Below are 23603 nucleotides of genomic sequence, written 5' to 3'. Positions count from 1 at the left end.
GCTGCAGCGATATCCACTGCCTAGAACGGGCTAAAAACTGGAACACATGAAGGCCAAAAATGGGGCATGCGGCCCCGCTGCAAACCGGTAGTAAAGGTAAGTAGAACCCACCCCTGTTTGGAGCGTCTTATAGTCCAAAAAATACAGTATTTATGCAGCAGTGTGGGTTGAGCAAAATAAATTCTTCGATAACATTTTTGGTTTTCAGTTCTCATTAAAAATAACCAAACAGTGTTCTACAAATGACTGATTGACAGAATTAAATTTAGAATAAAGAGAAAGAGTACTGCATATATTTACAAGCAAGTCCAAATATGCAGTATATTCGAGAACAAGATGAGAGATCTTCATTATGTTGAAAACTTTTTTTAAAAAAAAAATTAGGAAGGCACTGCATATTACAACCAGCATTCAGACTGGTGATTCTTCATCACTATTCTAGTTTATGTATGGCACAAAAACTTTTCTGCTTTATTTTTCATTGAGTAATTCTTATACTGGTTTCGATTTAATTCCACAAAATGTATTCTTCCATAAAATAACTAGTAGTGTATTGAATTACACTGCAGTTGAAATACAGGGTGGTTTAAAAGCTGTAATTAAATCTAGTCAGATGACTGACAGTCTTTGAGTAACTAAATTTAACAATGTTCAAGTCCTTTCCCCTCTGTTAATATTAACAGTAACTTAGCATGTTTCAATGTCAAATTGACACATATTCTGCCTTCTGTATTTACCGATGGAATAAAACTTGACAAAATGAATAATATTATATGTGGAAATAAAATTAATAGGAGTCTTTTAGCCGAAGATAAGATACAACTTGAACCTCTTTGTGTAGTTCCTGTTCATGCAGGGTATAGAGTTCACAACATCATGAATAGGGAACAGATTTTGCAGTAGTATCCGATTGAAAGCTCAGATGCACATGCAACCTTGATGTGTCTTCCAGAGACAAGGCAAAAATGATTAAATATATAACTGGATAATATTATTAGCTACAATCAATTTTAAATTTAAACATAAGTTAAATGCAGTTTACATTTTGTCTTGGAGTTTGGCCCTGGCATGTCACTTAAAAGCCAAGTGTAATTGTTCTTTGTGGGGATGCATTCCTAAGCATTGTTTTTATTCCTGATAACTCCAGATAATAAAAGTCAAGCTTGTTATTATCCCAGCTATTTGTGTGGCTGGGCCCTTTAGCCATAGATTTCTCTCAAGCTCTATTTCTTGGTCATGTTAGTGACACTGGTAGTGGCTTCAATAGATGTGTAGTGATTCAGAACTACTGATTTTCACAATAAAAATGACAGTGTAGTGATTTCTGCCCCAAAGGAAGTTTAATGGACTTGCATTTGATCAATCTGAATCATCCAGATTGTTGCAAATTTGAATAGATGAGAGGTTGTTTTTTCCAACCAGATATTGCTGCTCAGCATCTCCAATCAGCTCTTGGTACACCAGATGTTGATTGAGAAGTGCTGCGTGGCTTAATGTGCAATACATCTTCTCTGTGTGTTTCTTTTGGTCAGATAATTGCTTTGTGAATATGTTGTCACTATTAAGCTCTTCTAGGTGGAATGTGACAGTAATAATATCTTTTTCCTCTTCTAGCCCATGGAGCTGTTCCTCTGACTTTTTCAGTGTAATTGAATGCTTGATGACTTTTTGTGAAGAAGGTTGAATAATCTCATTTTCAGATTCAATACCTGTCCAAAACAGTACTATTTCTTTGCGAAAAGCAGCAACAGTCAATGTAGTGATGAGTATACAAGGTACTAAATATAGAAGAGTTGACTGACTTGCCTGTAGGAATGTTGCTACCACAAAAGTCACCAACAGACCATAGCTGTATGCCAGAATAGAAGCTAGGAAATAGATCCCTGGAGACTCAACTTGAACATCAAATCTGTGGCAGTAGGCTACCAAGAAACCAGGAAGTACAACATCTCCAAGTCCTATAGCAGTAAATGAAGCATTATCCAAAAAGGATGTTGATGATAATATTGGTACTTTCAACAGAAAAGGGATCTCTTCTGAGTTAGATGACCCAAATATTGTCATATCTGTAATGTCTTTACCTGTTTTGGTTAGAAAAGGTGTGACTAACAGGCAAAGTATATCATAAAACAAATGAGTGAACAGAAACAAGCTGCAGTTCTTTAAGGTAGGCATGTGAACTGTTCTCAGAAGGTAAATGCCAATTGAAATTCCTAAAACATCTTGCAAAACCCAGCTCCACCAGTTTTCATTTCGGAAAATAATCCAGGTTGCATTGACAGACAAACACAGCATTGCTAGAAGCAGTGCTCTGATTTCTAGATCTTTATGAAAATATGGAAAATGGACTAAATGTTGCCCAAATGGGAGTTTGTTCACAAATGGAGTCAAACACCAGTATAGGCTAAAAGATGCATAAATACAGAAAATGCCAATCATTGCATGCATCATATAATCATAGAAGCAGTAGAGAGAAAGAAGTATGAAGGTGCCCATTACCATACAGGTACATGTGAAGCAGACATTGGTATCAATTGATATCTCATCAAAATCTTGTGTTTGGCCCTGATTTTTTATATTGTCTTGTTTTTTCTTCTCTGTGCTTCCTGCCCAGTAGCTTCCTATGGTGACTGTGCCCATTGCCATCAAGTAGATGATTCCAGTTTTGTATAACAAATTTCTAATCAGATTTTTGAATATTAAATAAAGGATATCCACATCACTGAGCATAAATCCTGGGAGAATAATCTCTTCACAGTGGCCCCAGTTGTATCCAGATCTCAAACTTTTCATTGGATATGGAGCATCTCCACCAAGAATCAGAAGCCCCTCTGTACTATTAATCTGATGGAGTCTTGCATTCTGAAAGAGATTGCAATTTCCCTGTCTGATAGATGCAATTCTTGTACTAAATCCACCTCCATCATTGTCATCTTCCCCAAAGAATGAAGGCAAGCAACACATGGCTGAATAGGTGAAGTTCTGAGTAAATGACTCAAGGTCAAACCAGCGTTTCTTGTTGTCTTCCTGATATGATTTTATCCATTGTGAAGGGAAAAGAAAACAGTAATCACCTCCTTTTTCTGGCCTGATGTGGAAGACTCCAGGTTTCTGAGCTAACACAGATGGAATAAAAGTAAGAAATAGTCTGATGAACAGCAGTATCATTCTCTTTGACATTCTGTCATCTACCTTCATCTTTGGTACAAACAGTAACTGGGCTTTGTTCCTGTCTTCTAGAAGAGGTTGGGCTCTTTTTGATCTTCAGTAGAAAGCCCAAGTCCCTATGCTTGCTACATGATAAGCTCTTTCCTGATAACTTTTATCTCCTCACCATGGCTATAACCACCAATCTTGTTTGTTACATAATAAGCCCACTTTTCTTACCATGGATACAGTTATCTACCTTTGTCTGCTGCATTGCAGGCTTCATCTTTTTTCATAGACATTTGGGCTCTGCCTTTTGTACAGACAAGCTCAATGAGACTATTACATATTAAATAGGGAAGCAGAATTACAAAGTGGCAGTTAATTTGGTTATCTTTGTGAAGCAACTGTAATGTGAATATGTCAGTGTCCTCAAAGGCTACCTGATGTGATGTCAAATATTTCTTGTATGATGTCTCAATATTTGTTTTGAAGTATGAAGGATTATATTAGAGCATATGTCTTTCATGTCTTCAAAACCATGTGATGGATAATAAGATTAATGAGTTTTACAATGAATTTTCTCCATAATTGGTAAACAATTTACTGTTGAGATTACTGCTGGTGAGCAAATATTTTTTCATGGCTACCTGGTCATTCTCCCATCTGAATAAGTCCCATTGCACATAAAAACTACCTTTCAGGTTAGATTGGAAACACATAGCCTATGTACAGTCTTTTGATTCAAAAAAGGCCTCAAGGAGACCCACAATAAAAACTCAGGAATGGTGCTTACAGGAGTACCTCACTTTGCCATTGATCAGAGATTTTTTTGTTCGTCATTGTCATAATGTTCGTTACATAGTGAAGATGTAAATACTGAATCATTCACAAATGTTACCATAAATTTTGATTATATTAAAGTATTATGCAAATAGTTACATGGAGACATGAAAATAGCTATGAAAAGAAAGCTTCCTGAAGTCTTCCATATTTTTTAGATTTTTCATTTATGCACATACACACATATTCACACACACACAAAGAAAGATGCCTTGAATGTATGACACATTAAATTAATGTATGGAAAGAGGGAAGACTTTCATATTTATATATGGACTATTTCAGTGTTAGCTTTTCTGTACCAGAGGTGAAGAATGGTATGGGCTCTATATGGATTCTAGCATCCCAAGGTTATTTTTTTAAACTCTGAACACATTTTTAGACATTCATTTTATGTTTCCAAAGCCTTGAACCTTTTCTGTAAATTTGGATTAATTTTTGCATTTTGAGTTTAAGCCCCCAAAAGCTAAAATTTAGAATTTCCCTACCTGTTGTGATGACATTTTCAGACTTCCAGCGTTCAGAGGCCAAAAATACTACATTGAAAAAGGGCTGTCCTAGCCATAAGTAATTAGTTTAAATATAATTTCAGCAATATTTAAGCTTAATTATATTTAAATTTAGCATGTTTTATATTTTTACAGAAAAAGATAAATCTGGTAATAACTCACGTTTTGGGATTGCATTCACTCATTCACAATGGTGGCCAATGTTGATAATACATTTATCAAAATAGAGTAGAAAATATGACAAACTGTAGTTCAGAAGGGCAACATTAAAGAAATTGCATTACTTAATATTGTAATGGAAAATATGTACTGTACCTATATTCCATCAAATAAAAAATCAAAATGTGAAAACATGGAGTAATGTAATTGTAAATTTAAAAAAAATCAAACATTTAAAATTTGAATATCTTAAATACAAATTAAATAAATGAGGGAAATGCTTACAGTAGAGTGGTTTTTTTAATAGCCTGAGATCCAGCCTCAAGTTTGATAAATTCTCAGGATTATTTCCAGTGCTGGATTGGAGTAAATCCTGAATTGGCCTGAGGGTTATTGGTATTTCTTTCTATGAGTTCTATATAACTTTAAATTTTCTCTCCAGGTTTCCCATTCTCTAGTTCTGATTAGTGTTCTAGAACAATGATGGGAAACCTTTTAGAGACCGAGTGTCCAAACTGCAACCCAAAACCCACTTATTTATTGTATAGTGCCAGCACGGTAATTTAACCTGAATAATGAGGTTTTACTACCTAAAATAATGATAAGCAAGGCAGAATTCAGCTAATTGTTCTAAGAAAAACATGATAAATCATGAAAAACATGATAAATGTACTTTTATGCCCCTTCATTTTTTTCTTTTGAAATATTATGTTTAGCAACAATAAAAAAGAAAAACTTTTGTAATATCATTTCTCTTTCCCTCCCTCTCTTTTTCCCCCTCTCTTTCTCTCCCTCCTCCTCTCTCTCTCGTCCCTCTCTCTCTTTCCTTCCCTCTCTCTTTCCCTCTCTCTCCCTCTCTCTCTCTTCCCCCCCCTCTTTCTTTTTTTCTCTCTCTCTCCCCCCTGGGGGGGGGTGGTTGAAGGAATTCCTGAACTGGTGTTGGGTGGTGGGAATCTGACGTCTGGAGGCCGAAGAGCCCAGCTGGCTGGCAGGGAGGCGGGGCATCCCAACAGAGGCAGCTCTGCAGGAAAAGCAACTGACATCCCGGAGGCTAAAGCGAGCCAAGACGACACAGGGTTGCATTGTGGCTCCGCGTTGTAATGGGCTCCAGGAGAGGACAGGACCCCGTCTCCCCCACTGTGAAGCGCACTAAATTTCACTGTGCTGCACAAGGGGCAGGGCATGGAGGCAGCAACAGCAAATGCACTGTGACGAAGGCAGAATGCTGTTTCATGCATTTTTTTAGTCCTGCAAATGACAGTGGGAAATGCGACGGAGAAATGCTATGGAGCTGGACTGGAGCAACGGTGCGCATGCCCACAGAGAGGGCTCTGAATGCCACCTCTGGCACATGTGCCGTAGGTTCGCCACCAGGGTTCTAGAATGTTGTATGTAGAATTATGTATGTAGTTTAGAATATTACTTCCTGTTACATCTTCACATTGTTTTCAGTTAATTGGGCCTAAAGAAAGCTTTTGGTTTCACAAAGGTTTGAGAATTGTTCCAGCTGGTAAGCAATTGAAACAGATATTTTTGTTTATTTTTGATATTCTAAAAATTCTTCAGGATTTACACATAATTATTTTTTATCATTATAGAAACCATGATGCTCATAATTAAGTCCTTCAATTTAAACCCCTCTGTCAACAACATTGCTCAAATGACATCAAACTACCATTGACAGTTGCATTTTTAGCTTGCAATAGAAACAATTCTCACATATTGAATGTGAGCTAAGATCCTGTACATAAAGTACTTGAGAAATAACAGGAGAGGCAGTTTGGGGTAATCATTGAGGCATCAGATTAGAAACCGGGAATATAGAATAAACTCCTGAATTGCAAAGCAAAGGCAACTGCCTAGAGATGTGGTGATTTATTTTACAGATAAAGAAATAAGAAATAATATTGTGCAAAAATCTTTTAATTCTACTTTGCAATTGTTTGGAAGAAAGATTTGGATATACAGAAGAGCTACCGCCTAAGATGTTATTGGAAAGAAAGAAATTTGGTTTTCTGGTGACTGAGCTTAAAAAATGAAATATTTTATTCAGGTGGGATGCTCCAGTTGGTATAATATTGAGATATCAAGGAGAAAGATACCAATTAAATACTGTAGAAAAAGCGGAAGAATTTTATCAAAAATTTTTGAAAATGAACTCAACATCTCTATGCACAACACAAGACAAGCAGAAGGAGTTGGAAATAAAGGAAAAATATCGAGTTACAGAGGACTCTGTAGATGAATTGCCTTTGGATTTTTTAGATACCTCAACTGGATTATCTATAAATAAGAGAGAAGTGGCATCGGATTCTAATGTGATGATTCATCAAGTCACAGACAAGCATGGAAATCAGTTAGTTGATACACAACTTATAGAAAAGAAATATGAGTCACAAAAGCAAAACCAACAAGATCAAGTTATAAACCAGAATGAAAACCGATCAGACGACATACAATTTGTAGAAAGGAGATTGGGATGGAGATCAAACCCACAAAAAGCCAAGAAAAAAAGAAATAGATCCCGCAAAAACAAAAATTTCTAAAATAGGCAACAGTGAAGCCAGTTATTTAAAAAAATGACTGAATACATGAAAAGATAGAGGAGGCGAAGTATTGGTTAATATTATCCTGAGGAGAGTGACAGATCTCTGCAATGCTGTAATCTTGGGATGTGAAAAGGGCCTTAAATTGTTGGACTGGAATTTTTTTTTTGATAAATATATCATGTTTATGCTGAGCTACATGGCAAGAGAGCTATGCTGGGGCATGCAGAAGATCTGGTTGTTACCCCATTATGATGGTGGGAATCAATAATCCTGAAGAAATCCACTATTTCAGATATTATATGGAATACAATTATAAGGTCACTCGGGTGGTTGTTTTCTTTTTTTATATACATGAAGATATTTATTATTGATGGGGGCAGATGATAACTGAGGATTTTGAACATTCTGTTGCAATCAGGATGTTATGTTACCCTAATATGGGTGATGGAGTTCACAATCCAGTGGAAAGACATCAAAGAAGACATTATATGGATTATAAGTTTAAAGTCATTGATTTTATTTATATAAGGGAATTTTTTTTTTTTTTTTAGTAGGGTGGGCAGAAGAATAAAGATATTAAGAATTGTTACACATGGTAATTTTGTAGGATATTTTGTGGGTGGATACAGGCTAGTTTGATGATTGTTTAGTTTAAGAACAGGGATGTTTCAGAGATGTATTTACGGGAGTGGAGGAAATGGACAGAGTTGAATAAATGTTAAATTAGGATTTATTATATAGTCTTATAGGGGAAGGCTGCTTTGGAATGTTATATTAATATATACAAAAGAGTAAATGTTACAAAAGAGTAAATGTTAAATTAGGATTTATTATATAGTTTTAAAGTGGAAGGTTGTTTCGAAATGTTATATTAATATGCAGATATATGTTTGGGGAGGAAAAAGGGCAGATTATTATTAAATTGGGAGTCATAACAATATTACTGTGTTAAATCAGAAGTTATTATACAATGTTATAGTAGAATGTTATTTTGAAATGTATGGTAAATGGGGGAAGTGATAATATTAATAATATTATTAGAAAGTAAGGGTCAGTATTTGGAGGAGGGAGTAAGGGGATGGTAAAATATTATATAATCTGTTATGAATTAGGTTTTTATTTTGAAGAAGTCACAGGGGAGACGGGTGGTGAGGGGGGGTTAGGGAGGAGGGGGGGAAAAAGGGGGAAAATTTGTATTTGAAAACTTTTTCAATAAAAAAAAAAAGAAACCGGGAGACTGAGTTTTAGTCCTGCCATACAAAACCAGCTGGGTACTTTGGGCCAGTCCCTCTCTTTCTCAGCTCAAGGAAGAAGGCAATGACAAAGCACTTCTGTCAAACCTTGCTAGGAAAACTACAGGGACTAATTCAAAGAGTCACCAGGAGTTAACACTAATTTGAAGGCACTAAGTACACATACATACATGCTTATTTACTTATTTAGTAAATATTTACTTAGAGTATGGGGCATAATCTGGTTGTTCACCTTGTGAATGCTCTAGTTTCACTAATGCCTGAATGGATTTTAGATTGCAGAACTCGAATTATCATAACAGGAGCACAAATGTCATTAAATTTTCTTCTTCCAGGTAGTAATACCTTTGAGAGTTTTTCAATTTGCCACTAATTGTTGTCTAGAGAAGTATATTCCATGTCACTACTGATTTTGCTAGCTTTTGGCCATAATAATTTTTTTAACAACTTGAATTGAATTTGAAGACTGCCCAAAAATTTCTGGTCAACATTATGCAGCCCATCACACCCATTAACTTTTCTATCAGGAAATGCTGTAGAAGTCTTGAAGGTACAGGTAGTCTTCACTTAATGAACCTAACTGGGATTGAAATTTATATCATTAAGTGAAGCGATTGCCAGGCAAAACTTCATATAATTGCACTGCTTAGCAGTGATAGTTCCATTACTCCCAGTTGCAATCATTAGGCCAGGACTGTGTCATCATTAGGTCACATTTTTCTTATCTTGCCTGCTCCACTTATCCTCCCACTCCCTATCTCTGCCCTTTTGGCTACCTTTCACTCTGCAGTCCCAATTGAGCTTCACCATCTTTTTCTTTATACTTTTGATGCACACATGGCTTGACTCTATGGCAAGGCTCATGCAGCCAGCAACTACCATATGGAGGACCAAGCCAAGTTTACCTGTCAGCAGCAGGAGGAAGAAGATGGTGAAGGTCAGCAGGGTGGCAGGGCAGCGGAGTGCAGGACAAAAGAGCAGAGATGGCAGCACAATAGATGAGTGGGGGGCGTTGAAGCATACTTTGGTCATAAATGCAAGCAGACTGCCCAACACCCAGATTTTTATCATAAATGAGAAGACCCTGCAATAGGTGTAATTTCAAGGACAAGTTTGAGAGCTGGTTTGGTCTAATGGCTAAGGCCCCAGGCTAGAAAGTAGGAGACTGTGAATTCAAGTCCCGCCGTAGCCATGAAAGCCAGCTGGGTGACCTTGGGTCAGTCATACTTTTTAGCCAAACTCGCCTCACAGGGTTATTGTTGTGGGGAAAATAGGAGGAGAAAGGTGGTGTTGGATATGTTCACCACCTTGTATTATTTGTAAAAGTAATAAAACCAGGATACTTCTTTTTTTTCTTTTTACAACCCTGTAATCCCTCGATTCAGGATATAAATATGTTGTAAATTCCATTTGTTCAATGCTGTTGCAACATTGAATCATTGCTGAGTGAATGATTGTTAAGTGAGGAATACCTTTAGTAATTACTTGGTAAAATTAGTTTGGGCTACCATATCTGGCCTAAAAAGAATCTGGACTCAACTGGTTGCAGTAGATGATGATCAGAAAGAACTCTTTGTTTGAGGTAAACATCCAGACTTTTGTAATCCATAATTGCTAGCCTCAAGACCAGCCCCATATTGTAAATGTTGGTGAATGATTATTTTCATAAAAGTGTTCTTTTAATTATTTCTGTATTCTTAGTCTAATCTTTATTTGATTTCTACATAAGGACATTAAATATTTATGAAGTATTGTTTCAATTGGTAAGTGGATAATGGCCCTGGAAAGGATATCTGTAAATGATATATTTATCATGGAAATTCTGTATTTTGATTATAGGCAATTCCCAGCTGGGAGCAAGCATAGTAGATGCATTGGATACCCTCTATATAATGGGCCTTCATGATGAATTCAGAGAAGGACAGGAATGGATTGAGAATCATCTTGATTTTAGTGTGGTAAGAAAATATATCTTGGAATATTATTGTTTGGAGAAATTTAAATTTTTATTCTACCAGTGTTTAAAATGATTTGTGATAATGGACATTAAAGCTTTGTAAAACTTCAAGCACACTTTTTATTGCAATCTTCTAAGACAGAATGTGTGTTCCTGTTGATTTACCAGCTCTTATTTGTGTTGTGCTGGTAGTTTTTTCTTTTGCACGCATTTTTATGAGACCCGCTTTTGAAATGTCCAGTGATACTTTGCATAATTACATATCTCTGTTTTGGTCTCATCAAGTATTAAAAACATAATTTTAGTTAGCTTGTACTAAAGTTTTGTCTCAATGACTTTCATGTTTTTCTGTTTTAAAAATAACAGAACTCACATAAGAGTTTTCTTAATCTTCAGTCTTTATATTTGATCCATTTAAGAGTTGTATTAATTTTCAAATCCAGTTTTAATTAATCCCAATTTAGTCTTGTATCCAAACTCAAGATAATTAATTTTCACTGTTACTAGTAGCAACAATGGCTTACTATCCCAAAGAACTGCTATAAAGAATAATTGCAATTGGCCTGCAGCAATCCTCTATTTAGTTGCTGTAAGGATGCACATGAAATGTAAATGCAGTGTATTAGTATTTAGTTTATACCTAAAGAATCTACCTTCTTATCTGTTTCAAGAACTCAGAGGTATCTGTCTTTGAAGTCAACATTCGTTTCATTGGTGGCTTGCTTGCAGCTTATTATCTCTCAGGACAAGAGGTAAGGGAGTCACTGTACATTTGTGTAAAAGTTTGAAGCTTGTTCTTAAATTTTTAAGGAAGCAAATGCTTGTTTTCTTCCCATTTCACAAGCTGTTTGGTAGGTAACCAGAACTGATGAAGCCTGACCCTCAATTTATGTCTAAATGAAAGAAAACTCTTGATATTGATCTCAGAAAGTCGTATACTGAGAAAATCTTAAGTTTAATTTATTTTCCATAGCTAAAGGAAAGTCCTTTGGTTCCCTAATGAACTTACTGATTTTTCCTTTTGATATAGTACTAAGAAAAATAATTATGAATCCGCTTATCTATTATGATGGTTATAGAATTTAATTTTTTTAACATAAAATTTGATTTACATATTTGTGGTTGGAGAAAATTAGATTCAGGTATATCTAGAGAATCAGTACTGATAATATAGCCATATATAAATCCTAATTATTCATCTTATTCCTAATATGAGAAGAACTGTTAAGATGAAACACTAATCAGTTTAGTAATACTTCTTTTTGTTTTTAAGTCCCAAATTTCAGTTTATTTTTATTATGTAATACATTTTATATTGTACTTTAGCTTAAAATAACTCATAAAGCAGTTCCCAAATAGAAGTATAGGGCAGACTTTGCCTCTTTATAAACTTCAAGACTTTTAAGAAAGGGGGAGGAGTAAAGAGCAATCTCCAGCATTATATTTTTAAAGTTATACAATCGACTGATGACAAAACAGTTTGATTAAAAAAGCTGAAGATTGTTAAAAGAATGAGCTTTTAAGTTTTTCAAAAACTTAAAAACCTGATTAAGGCAAATAATCTTTTAGAGACAACAATGGCTATATGGAAAAAAAATGCTTGCCTAATGAATACAGAACAGTGGATAATTACATCATAGTAAAATTGGAGGGGGTAGTATAGAACATTCAGGGTTTTCTAAGATAAATTTTCCACTGTTACACACACAACTATTCATATTCATTTCATTTTTGAAAATTAAGAATCATTCTATACCTTTTGGGTTGTTTTCAGTCATATTTTACCAATGGAATTTTGTTGATCTCTTAAAAAAACATGGTTTGGGACTAAAATGCAGCAGACTGCCAACTTCTGCACTTGGGAACTTACAGGAATTTGGTTATTACATTAGAGGTCCTTGTAATAATTTCCAGATACTTTTGTTTTTTATTTAAAATAAAAATGGTGTTATGAGGCTATGCATTTATATGAGGAAGATAGTACTAGCGCCAATATTTTATATCTTCTCTGAGCTTTTCATTAACTGATTCAACATTCACTTCATTTCTTTTGAATGATCACCTAGTATTTATGAACATCCCAGTTTTAGTAGTTACCAGAGATCTATTTTGGAGCTTTAATAGCATATATTATACTCTCACCAGGAAGACTTTAAAACCTTTTCCTTCTTTAACACTTCTACATTGTATTGATCTTTTTGGTTACTTTTTAGCTGGATCTTGGTTTCCTTTTAAAGGTGAGCTCCTCTTTTTTTAGGCTGCAGATGAGTGGAAAGTGTATATCCCTCATTGGATAAAAAGGAAAACCAACCAACCAACCAACCAACCCACAAACCCAATTTACTTTATCTTTTGTGCCGCAAGAGAAATACTTGTTCATCAAATACGATAATAGGCTAGTTCTAGTTTTGCATTAATAATAATGTTAAGCAATAATTTTAACAACATCTTAACTGCTGTAGCCTTCAATTGTATGAAGAATTGTATAGCATTTACATAGAGAAGGTAGAGAACCTCCTAGGATTTTTGTCTCCAGTTTGTTAATGCAGATATTGTTCAACATACATTTATGTACTGAGAAAATTATCCAGTAGACCTTTGCCGTCCATTATAGACGATAAAGTTGAAATAAATCCAGGCAAGATGTAGAGATCACTGATAAGTTTGTTTATTAAAAAATGGCTAGTATATACTAAGTATGCAAAAGTAAAAAGTTGAGGCTGTAATGTTATTTTTATTCTACTGTGCTGAAGAGTCGGAAGTGAATGCTTCCGTTTTCCTTTTTCCCCCTCACCCACATTTCTCTTTCTCCCTTCTCCACCTTCCCCATTTTCCTACTATTTTTATTTTTACTTTATTTTACATTTTGATAAGTTTAATAAAATTGTTTTTAAAAAAGTACAGACCACTGAAATCTATTCCTTCCTACTGGCATAGTGGTGGACAAAAATGCTGTGGAAGAATATTTATGTTGATGTGTATCGGGTGGGATACTTAGAAGAGGGCTTTCTTCTGAGTAGATGTGTTTAGGTTTGGAATGTAAACAGCAGACCATGGTTCAGCTGTCTTTCTCCATCTGTTTCAGCTATTCAAGATAAAAGCAGTGCAATTAGCAGGAAAGCTCATCCCTGCCTTCAATACACCTACAGGGATTCCTTGGGCAATGGTGAATTTGAAAAGGTACGCATATGGACAGAGAAACTTGGCACAGTGAAGAATAATGTAAATCTTCTGATTAGCATTGTTGAAGATCAGCTAAGCAGTTTAAAGAATTTACATATTGTGGTGTTTTGGATTTATTTGACTGCTTCCAAATTGTACTTACTATATATTAAGCACATAAACCTAAGGTGTATTACAATTTTACTTTTATTTGTTAAGTGTCAGTTTTCTTTCCTTGTTTTTTGTTTCTTGTAAATACATTTTCTTAGCCTTTTCCCATCATTTTCTGATTAGTGGTGTAGGTCGCAATTGGGGCTGGGCTTCTGCTGGCAGCAGCATCCTCTCAGAGTTCGGTACACTTCACATGGAATTTGTACATCTCAGTTATCTGACTGGCAATCCTGTCTACTATGAAAAGGTTTGTTTTGTGCCGCTTTCTGATATACACATACGGTTCAAGACTTGTACAAATATAGATAACATGGAGAAATGCATGTGAATGTAACACTTACATACATCTTTTCTCAAATTTTCTTTAAATGTAATTTTAAGGCAGGTTATTAGTTCAACTATAACATTCCTAATTCTTTAAAATACATTAAGGAGCCAATTGATTTTAAAATATCTGATTTAAAAAAATCTGAGGAATGTTGAGAATAAACGATGGTTACCTTTTGTTTCTCATTAAGGTTATGCATATTCGTAAACTGCTTCAGAAAATGGACCGTCCTAATGGACTTTATCCAAACTACTTGAATCCAAGAACTGGGCGCTGGGGGCAGCGTAAGTATTTCTTTCATATAAATTGCAAACTGAATTTGTTTAATGTGGGTGTTGGAAACCTGCGGCTCTGGAGCCACATGCGGTACTTTGGGCCCTCTGCTGCGGCTCCCTGTCCCATCACTGGCTGACCCCACCCCTTGGCCTCCCCTCCCTCGCCTGGCCTGAGAAGGTAAGGGCAACGGCAGGGGATGGAGAAGTGGTTGGGGCTGAATCTCAGATGTCTCACTCTTGTGGAGCTTCTTCCGGCCCTTGTTGGTGCTGGGCGTGCCTTGGTCTCTTGGGGAATCGCGCAACCTGCTCTTTGCCCCGAGACACGGCCCTGGCCCGTCCGCAACCAACGCCAGCCTCGCTAACACAAGGGCTGGCGGGGTGGGAATGAGATCTGGAATGAAGGGACGTCGGAAAGGGGGACAGGCCAGCAGCGCCCAGCCATGGCTTTAAGAGATTCAGGGCAGCGGGAAAAGGCCCCGCCAAACAATGCACTCCCACCCCGGGGGTCAGGCTCGGAGAAAGCCCTCGCCAAAGACGCTCGCCCATCAGCCAATCTCCCACTCTCTCTCTATATCTCCCTCTCCCTCTCCCTCTCTCTCTCTCTCCCCCTCTCCCTCCCTCCCTCCCTCCCTCCCTCCCTCCCTCTCTCTCTCTGTCTCTGTCTCTGTCTCTGTCTCTGTCTCTGTCTCTCTGTCTCTTGCTCTCTCTCTGTCTCTGCATCTCTTCTCTCTCTCTCGGAAAGCCGTGGCTGGGCCAAGCCAGCAAGCTCTCCTTGGGGCGCTTCGCTACTCCTTTTATTTCTTCTTTTTGGAAATCCGGGCTGCAGAGGAACAATTGCCAGCCACGGCAGAGACTTCCCTTTGGGTGACCCTCCTCCTCCTCCTCCTCCCCCTCCAGCTCCACAGCTGGCCAGTGGGTTGCGAGAGGAGAAGGAGCTGGGGGGGAGGGAACGGCAAGGCGATGGCTGGAGCCTTGCCATGTCCTGTTGCGTTCTGTTAAGACCCTCCTTAAGCGAGCAGCCGCCTCCCTTGCGTACGCCCTTGCTGCACTTTGGCACTCGCTTGAGGAGGGTCTCCAACTGCGTGCACACTCTCCCAGATTCGCCAGAGCCAGCCAGGGGGTTGTGAGGAGCAGGGTCACCGGAGCCTTAGTGCAGGAGCGAAGCAGCCCTGTACTTGCCTTCACACCACATTTGCACTTAAAGCAGCCCTCGCCTCCCACTGCACAAAGGGGGAGGGGAGAGATGAGAGAGAAAAAAGGGAATTCTCCCCTTTTCTCTCATATCTCTATCTTTCGCACACGCACGCACACACAAAAGCAGGATATCCTCCTGGGCCAGGATCACAGTGGCAACGGTAACTACTCCTCCCGCTGCCGCCACTGCATGCTCAGATGAGTAGCCAGTCGCACTGCGCAGGAGAGCCAGAGCTCTTCCCTCCCTGCATTCGGCAGTGGTGACAGCTGCTCCTCCCTTCTGGAACCTACAGGAAGGGGACCACAGCTGGTGCTGAGTTGCCTGTGAGGGGCACAGAATCGCAAAAAGCAGCCAGTCGTGGGCCGTGTGGAGAAAACCCGAGGGGCACTAGGGCAAGAGAGGGAAATGAGAAAGTAATGGAGGGAGAGAAGGAGAGAGAGGAAAGAGGGAAAAGAGAGAGAGAGAGAAGAGGGAAAGGAACAGAGAAATGAGAGAGAGGGAAAAGAGAGGGAAACAAATGAGAGAGAGAAGGAAGAGTAAGAAAGAAAAGAAAGAAAGGGGGAGAGGAAACAAAAATATGAGAGGGAGAGAAGGAAAGAAATGAGGGAGAGAAAAGAGAAAAAGAGAGAAATGGAAAAATGATGGAGAGAATGAGAAAGAGGAAAAAGAAACAAATGATAGAAGGCGGAGAGGGAGAGATATGAGAGAGAGGGAAATAAATGAGAGAGAAGGGGGAAAGAAAGGAAGAAAGAGAAAGAGAAAGAAAAAGAAAGAAGAGGGGGAGGGGAAGGAAAAAGAGAAAAACAGAAATGAGAGGAAGGGAGGGGAGAGAGAGAGAGAGACCCATTTCCCACAGAAAACACGGAGCCGCAAAACCTAGGTAGGCGTGGCTGGGGGTGTGTGTCATGTGACTGGGGGAAGTGACGTTGAGTTGGCCACACCCACCCAGGTTTTGTGGCTCCCAGTGTTTTCTTTTCTGTGGGAAACGGGTCCAAATGGCTCTTCGAGTGTTTAAGGTTGCAGACCCCTGGTTTAGTATATGAATGTACATATGTATTTATCCATAAATTCACTTGAAACATCTTCCAAAACTAAATTTAATGTCATGATTTTAGTTATTGAGTAATCTTTATGGCTGTAGGCTCCAAGGTCAACATTTTGCACACTCTAATTTCTTACTTCATGGCTATGATACTTATAATTTGACATATATATCTGAACTGGGCATCCTGTGAATGCTTGAAATCATAATTTACTTCGAAAAAGAGTGATCAATCTTGTTGAAATTATGATTTTTAGGATTGTGTAGCTGCAGAAAGGTTATTATGCAAAAGCCAAGTGATCCTGAAAAAGGATTACTCCTGTTTTAATCATTAGAATTTAGTTAGTTGCTGAAGTGTTAGACATTGTAGCACCAAAGCATGGTCTAATTTTGTTTTCTTTTTTAAAACCCAGCCTGTTCATCCATCACAGTGCCTTCAGATTCAAGCCAAGCAATTAGTTTCTCTTGATTAGCAAATATTTTGCAGATCTGATTTAATAAACAGGTTAGGCAGTAATTAGCTGGATCATCTAATTAAGGGGATTAAGGGGAAATAAATTGATATTAAAAGATTAAGGCTGAGTATCCAGAGGAGTTTCTTGCCAGTAAGAACTGTACAGTGAAGAGTATCTCTAGAAAGTGGAGTTCCTACTGGATGTTTTCAAATGGACTTTGAATGGTGACCTGTTGGGGACAGTTTAGAAGATTTCTGTCCTGAACAGGGGTTTGGACTGAATGAGCATGAGATCACTTTCATCTCAATTTTATAACTATATTGTTCCAACAAGACTCACCAAGCAAATCAATACTTTTCATAATTGTTATAGGAAATGATGGTAGAAACAGAATGCTTATGGAAATACTGTACAATAATGCTATGGGGATTAAATGTATGTGCCTATTAGACCAGATTTTATATGCACATGCACTCACATTTTCTTGTAATCCTATGATATACATTTTAAAGATTTGAGATAAAAAAATACACTATTGAGAAATAAATACCATTGTCCAATATTAATGATTGAGGACACAGTACTTCAAACATTCAATTTTCAGTAAATTTATTTTCCATTATTTGATGCTCTGTAAATTGTTTTTTTTTAATTGAAAAAGTTTTTCAAATACAGATTTTTCCCCCCTTTTCCCCCCCTCCTCCCTAACCCCCCTCCCCCTCCCCTCCCCCCATGGCTTCTTCAAAATAAAATCATTGATATCAAATTAAATAATACTTTACCATCCTTTTACACCCCCCCCACATGCTAACCATTTCTTTCTAATATTGTTATTATATCCCCCTTATACTATACATTTCAAAGCAACCTTCAGCTATAAAACTATATAATAAATCCTAATTTGGCATTTATTCAACTCATAATCTACCCATTTCCTCCACCCCCATACATATATCTCTTAATTCAAATCTTTTACGTATATTAATATCTGAACCTAACATCCCTTTTCCTAAACTAAACAATCAGTAACCTAACCTATCTCCACCCATTTTCCTACAGGTCTACCATACATAATATTTTAATATCTTTGTTCTTCTGCCCACACCACACCACTAAAAAATATTTCCATATATAAGCAAAATCCTCAGATGACTTTAAGTTTGTAATCCATATGATATCTTCTGTAATGTCTTTCAACTAGATTATTAATTCCATCGCCCATGTTAGGGTAACATCAAGTTCTAATTCCAACAGTATATTCAGTATCTTCAATTACCATCTGCCCCCATCAATAATAAATGTTTTCGTATATAAAAAACCACCCGAGTGACTTTATATTTATATTCCATATAGTATCTTCTGTAGTGTTTTTCATCTAGATTATTAATTCCAACCACCATGTTAGGGTAACAACCAGATCTTCTGCATGCCCCAATCCCATAGTTCTCTTGCCTTATAGCTCAGCATATACGTAATCCATTTTTCAAAGAGTCCAAAATAGAAAGTTCCAATCCACTCAGTTAGAGGCCATCTTCCACATCCCAAAAGCACAGCACTGCAGAGATCTGTTATTCTTCTCAAAATAATATAAATCAATAATTTGCCTCAGCTATATTTTCATATATCAGCCATCTATAAATCCCGCTTATTATATTTAATCGTCTCTTAAGTAACTGGCATTAGACTGTTGTTTAGTCTAAAATTTTTTAGTTTTGTAGAACCTGCTTCTTCTTTTCTTAACTTTTTGTGGTTTAGATCTCCATCCTGGTTGCCTTTCTAGGACTTGTATATCAGCTGATTGATTTCCATGCTGGTCTGTAACTTGATAAGACATCACATTAAAATCCAAAGCCGCCTCTCTTGTATTTATAGATAATCCAGCTATAACCTCTGAAGGAGAATCCAAAAGCGACTCGTCCGAAAGGGCCTCTGTAACTTGTTATTTTTCCATTACCTCCATTTCCATCTGCTTAGCCTGGGTTTCAATCTCTTGTTCATTTTGCATTTCTTTATTCCCCTCCTGTGTTCCTAACACTGATGGCATACATGGAGATGTTGAATCCATTTTAAGAACCTTGTAGTAAAATTCTTCCGCTTTTTCAACAGTATTTAATTGATATCTTTCTCCTTGGTATCTCAATATTATACCAACTGGAGCATCCCACCTAAATGGGATGTTTTGTTTCTTTAGCTCAGTCACCAAAAATCCAAATTCCTTTCTGTCTTTTAACATCTTGGACGGCAGCTCTTTATATATCCAAATCTTCCTTCCGTTCATTTCTAGAATGGAGTTAAAAGACTTTTGCACAATATCATTTCTTATTCCTTTATCAGTAAAGTAAATCACCACATCTCTAGGCAACTGCTTTTGCTTTGCCAAGAATTTACTCTGTAGGCCTTATCAATCTTACAGGATACCTCTTCAGGACTAACTAGTGTTAAACTATTCAGGCGGAAGGACTTTAGCTTTCAGCTTTCTTCTTCTCAAGCCTCAGCCAGTCGCCATTTTAAACTTTTTTTCTTCGCTTTTAAAATCACTTATAAAATTGTTAGAAATACTTGCGATTTAGGGTCCGAAATCCGGATTTCATCCTGTTTGTTTAAACAATCTGTTGATTTTCATTAAATGGATTGGTCCTGTCGCCTGGCTCTGCAAGAAGCAGAGTTCCCCTGAAGCCCGGAGCAGCGGCGAGCTGAATAGGGAGCCACATTCTGCTTCCTCCCCAAGAGTAATAAAAAACTCTGGGGAGTTCGCAGAAGGCTCTACCTGTCCTCACCGGCTCTATCTCACGTCTCCTCAAGGAGACGGAGTTTTTCGAGCCGTCTCTCAGCTGTAGAGACAGCTCTTTACAGGCAACGAGGCTGGCGGTCCCAAAAGACCGGCTGGTGGCGACGGAAGCCAAACCGGAAGCCCTCTGTAAATTGTTTTAATGAAATGTTTTGTTTCATTTTTGTTGACCATTCAGATACCAGTGGAGCACTTCTAATGTAGTGTTGTAACTACATTTTCAACTGACAGCCAGCATGCAGTAGTGATTAAAATGTTGGAACACAACTAGGGAAAACTTAGATTCATGTCCATGGAAACTTCCTGAGTGACTTTGGGCCTGTTGTTCTAGCTCAGAGTGTGCCTAGGTAGCTCCAAGTAAGGCACCTTTAACTCAAGATCAACTATTTATTATCAGATTATTTATTTTATTATCAGATTTATATACCGCCCTTCTCCTGGAGGACTGAGGGCGGTGCACAGCCAAAGTAAAAACATAAATAGAAACATTAAAATACAGTTAAAAAGATATATATGCGTTTGGCCCCATAATTAAAAAAACAATAACAAACCTATTAAAAACATTTAAAAATGTGTTAAGCCAGCCCGGCTTGCTGAAAAAGAAAGGTCTTCAGGGCACGGCGGAAGGCACCGAGGTCTTGGATTCTATGCATCTCTGGGGGCAGCTGATTCCAGAGGGCAGGTGCCCCCACAGAAAAGGCCCTCCCTCTGGGGGCCACCAGTCTACATTGCTTGGCCAATGGCACCCTGAGGAGGCCCTCTCTGTGGGAGCACACAGGTCAGTGGGAGGCCATTGGTAGCAGCAGGCGGTCTGGAAGATATTCAGGTCCTATGCCATGGAGTGCTTTAAAGGTGATAACCAACACCTTGAAGCGCACCCGGAAGACCACTGGGAGCCAGTGCAGCTTACGCAGGAGAGGTGTTATGTGGGAGCGCATGCAGTTCCTGTAACTACCTGTGCGGCCGCATTCTGGACCAGTTGGACCCTCCGGGTGCTCTTCAAGGGGAGCCCTATGTAGAGAGCATTGCCGTAGTCCAGGCGAGAGGTGACGAGGGCATGAGTGACTGTGCACAAGGAATCCGGATCTAGGAAGGGCCGCAACTGGCGGATCAGGCGAACCTGATAAAAAGTCCCCCTGGCTACAGCCGTCAGATGTTCCTCCAAGGACAGCTGCATATCCAGGAGGACACCCAAATTGCGAGCCCTCTCCGTGGGGGCCAAAGACTTGCCCCCAATAGTCAGTGATGGTGTCAACTGACTATATCGGGATGCCGGAAACCACAGCCACTCAGTCTTGGATGGATTGAGCCTGAGCCTGTTCCTCCCCATCCAGATCCGCATAGCCTCCAGACACCGGGACATCACTTCAAGGGCATCATTGGGGTGGCCCAGGGTTGAGATGTATAGGTGGATGTCATCAGCGTACTGGTGGTACTTCACCCCGAAGCCATGGATGATCTCACCCAGCGGCTTCACATACATATTGAACAAAAGGGGCGAGAGGACCGACCCCTGAGGCACCCCACATATGAGGCGTCTCGAGGTTGACCTCTGCTCCCCTGACAACACAAACTGCGACCGGTCCGAGAGAAAGGAGGAGAACCACCGTAACACGGTGCCCCCCATCCCCAACTCTTTCAACCAGCGTAGCATGATACCATGGTCGATGGTATCAAAAACCGCTGAGAGATCTAACAGGACCAGAACAGAGGAGCAACCCCTGTCCCGAGCCCTCCAGAGATCATCTACCAATGCGACCAATGCCGTTTCCGTGCTGTACCTGGGCCTGATATCCGACTGGAATGGATCCAGATAAGACGTTTCCTCCAGTTATTGTGGAAACTGTCGTGCGACTACACTCTCAACAACCTTCGCCACAAAGCGAAGGCTGGAGACAGGACGGTAGTTGGCTAATACTGCCGGGTCCAGGGAAGGCTTCTTGAGGAGAGGCCTCACCACCGCCTCTTTCAAGGCCGTGGGGAAGTAACCCTCACTCAACGAAGTGTTGATAATTCCCTGGAGCCAGCCTCGTGTAACCTCTCGGGAAGCCAGTACTAACCAGGAGGGACACGGGTCCAGCAAACATGTGGCCGCATTAAGTCTCCCCAAAGTCCTGTCCACGTCATCGGGGTCACAGAGTCAGACTCTTCCCAGATAAGATTCTCAAGATTATTCCTTGTCCGAATCTACCCAGTCAAGAGTCCAAATCCCCCCGAATCTGTGCGATTTTGTCATACAGATATTGTCCGAAATCCTCGGCCCTACCTTCCAGGGGGTCCTCCCGCGCTCCCGGATGTAACAGCGGGTCAGAGGCTGCAAAGGCCCGACTCGATCTAAAGCCCCACCAGTCGCCCGATCCCAGGCAGCTACCAGGTCTTCAGCCGAGTCGTGTGCCAGATCCTCAGGAAATGGCCCAAGCTCCGTCTGGAACCTATCAGGATCCATCAGGCACCTGGGGCGGACCCACCTTATTGGTTCCGCCTCCCTGCGGCGGGGTGTAGTGGTTCGAAGGTCCAGACGAAGGAGCAAGTGATCTGTCCATGACAAGGGTTCCATCTCTATATCCCCTATAAGAAGACCACCCAACCACTGGCCAGAGACAAAGATCAGAGTGTGTCCCCCCCCCCCCTCGTGAGTGGGGCCATGAACTAACTGGGTCAGGTCCATGGCCATCATGGAAGCCATGAACTCCCGGGCCATCTCAGATGTTTCACCAACGGACGGCAGGTTGAAATCACCCATGACCATAAGCCTGGGTGTATCAACTGCCACCATGGCTATCACGTCGAGTAGCTCGGGTAGGGCCGTTGCCACGCGGCAGGGAGCCAGGTACATTAGCAACAAGCCCATCTGAACCCCCTGACTCCACCTCACAAAGAGGGACTCACACCCGGCAATCTGTGGCACAGTGGTCTCCCTCAGACCAAGACCTTCTTTAATAATAACCGCCACCCCTGGCCCCTGCCCTGGGCCCTTGGCTGATGGAGTGCTCTGAAGCCTGGTGGGCACATCTCAACCAGAGGGACCCCTCCCTCCGGGCCCAACCAGGTGTCCGTAATACCCGCCAGGTCCACTCCCCCCCTCCTGTATAAGATCGTAAGTGAGGGGGGCCATATTTACCACCGACCTTAAGTTGCACAGTATCAGCCGAAGGCCCAGGGCCTGAGTATCTGTGCAATCTAGTACCCGAGAGGAGCATTGGGGACCGGGGTGTGCAATTGCTCTCTAACAGCGAGTGCTGTTTGACTTAAGAATTTGCTCAGAATGGTAGGTTATTAAAAGTTATTCTCTATGTGAGTTGAATTTTATCCAGTCATAGAGTCCTGACTGTAGTTTCTGATTATTTTGTTGAAATCCTGGGAAATACTATAGCACTTAAGCAAATAGATTCCAGATAAATCTATATATTACTAAAACTCTTCTGCCTGTAACCCTTAACTGGGCAAAACAATGCATCATTGGGTAAAACATTTTGAACTAAAATACCTCAAATGGACTAACTTACAAAATGATTCCTATGGAATTGAAATTCAACAAATTTTATAAAACATTTTATAACAAAAAATTATCATAAAGTATTTTTATGACAAAATACAGAGCATTTATTGTGGTCAATTTCTGATGTTTGTGCCTTATGGTTCAACATAGGCTATTTCAAAACAGATATAGCTCCCTAAATTTTTAAGAACTTTTCATGTATATTAGAAGCTCTGCCATTGTTGGAGACATTAAGGAACCTGGTAAGGAAATACATCTGAAACAATGACCT

The 23603-nt window shown here is 39.5% G+C and overlaps 1 protein-coding gene and 1 pseudogene across 1 annotated transcript in view; one reads left to right on the top strand and one right to left on the bottom strand.

Moving 5' to 3' along the window:
• Positions 1–23603, top strand: part of MAN1A2 (mannosidase alpha class 1A member 2) — a 65118-nt gene that overhangs the window by 27448 nt on the left and 14067 nt on the right. The window contains exons 4-8 of the mRNA XM_070935331.1: positions 10300–10418; positions 11089–11169; positions 13503–13597; positions 13874–13997; positions 14269–14362. Coding sequence (XP_070791432.1) covers positions 10300–10418; positions 11089–11169; positions 13503–13597; positions 13874–13997; positions 14269–14362 — 513 coding nt within the window. The remainder of the gene's footprint in view (positions 1–10299; positions 10419–11088; positions 11170–13502; positions 13598–13873; positions 13998–14268; positions 14363–23603) is intronic.
• LOC139311015 (signal peptide peptidase-like 2B pseudogene) lies at positions 1360–3198 on the bottom strand (annotated as a pseudogene).

Source organism: Pituophis catenifer, unplaced genomic scaffold, assembly GCF_029215685.1.
Source record: "Pituophis catenifer annectens isolate HBS135680 unplaced genomic scaffold, rPitCat1.0.hap2 SCAF_2, whole genome shotgun sequence".
Taxonomy (NCBI): domain Eukaryota; kingdom Metazoa; phylum Chordata; class Lepidosauria; order Squamata; family Colubridae; genus Pituophis; species Pituophis catenifer.
Note: the sequence above shows the minus strand (reverse complement) of the source record. Positions and strands in the feature narration are given on the sequence as shown.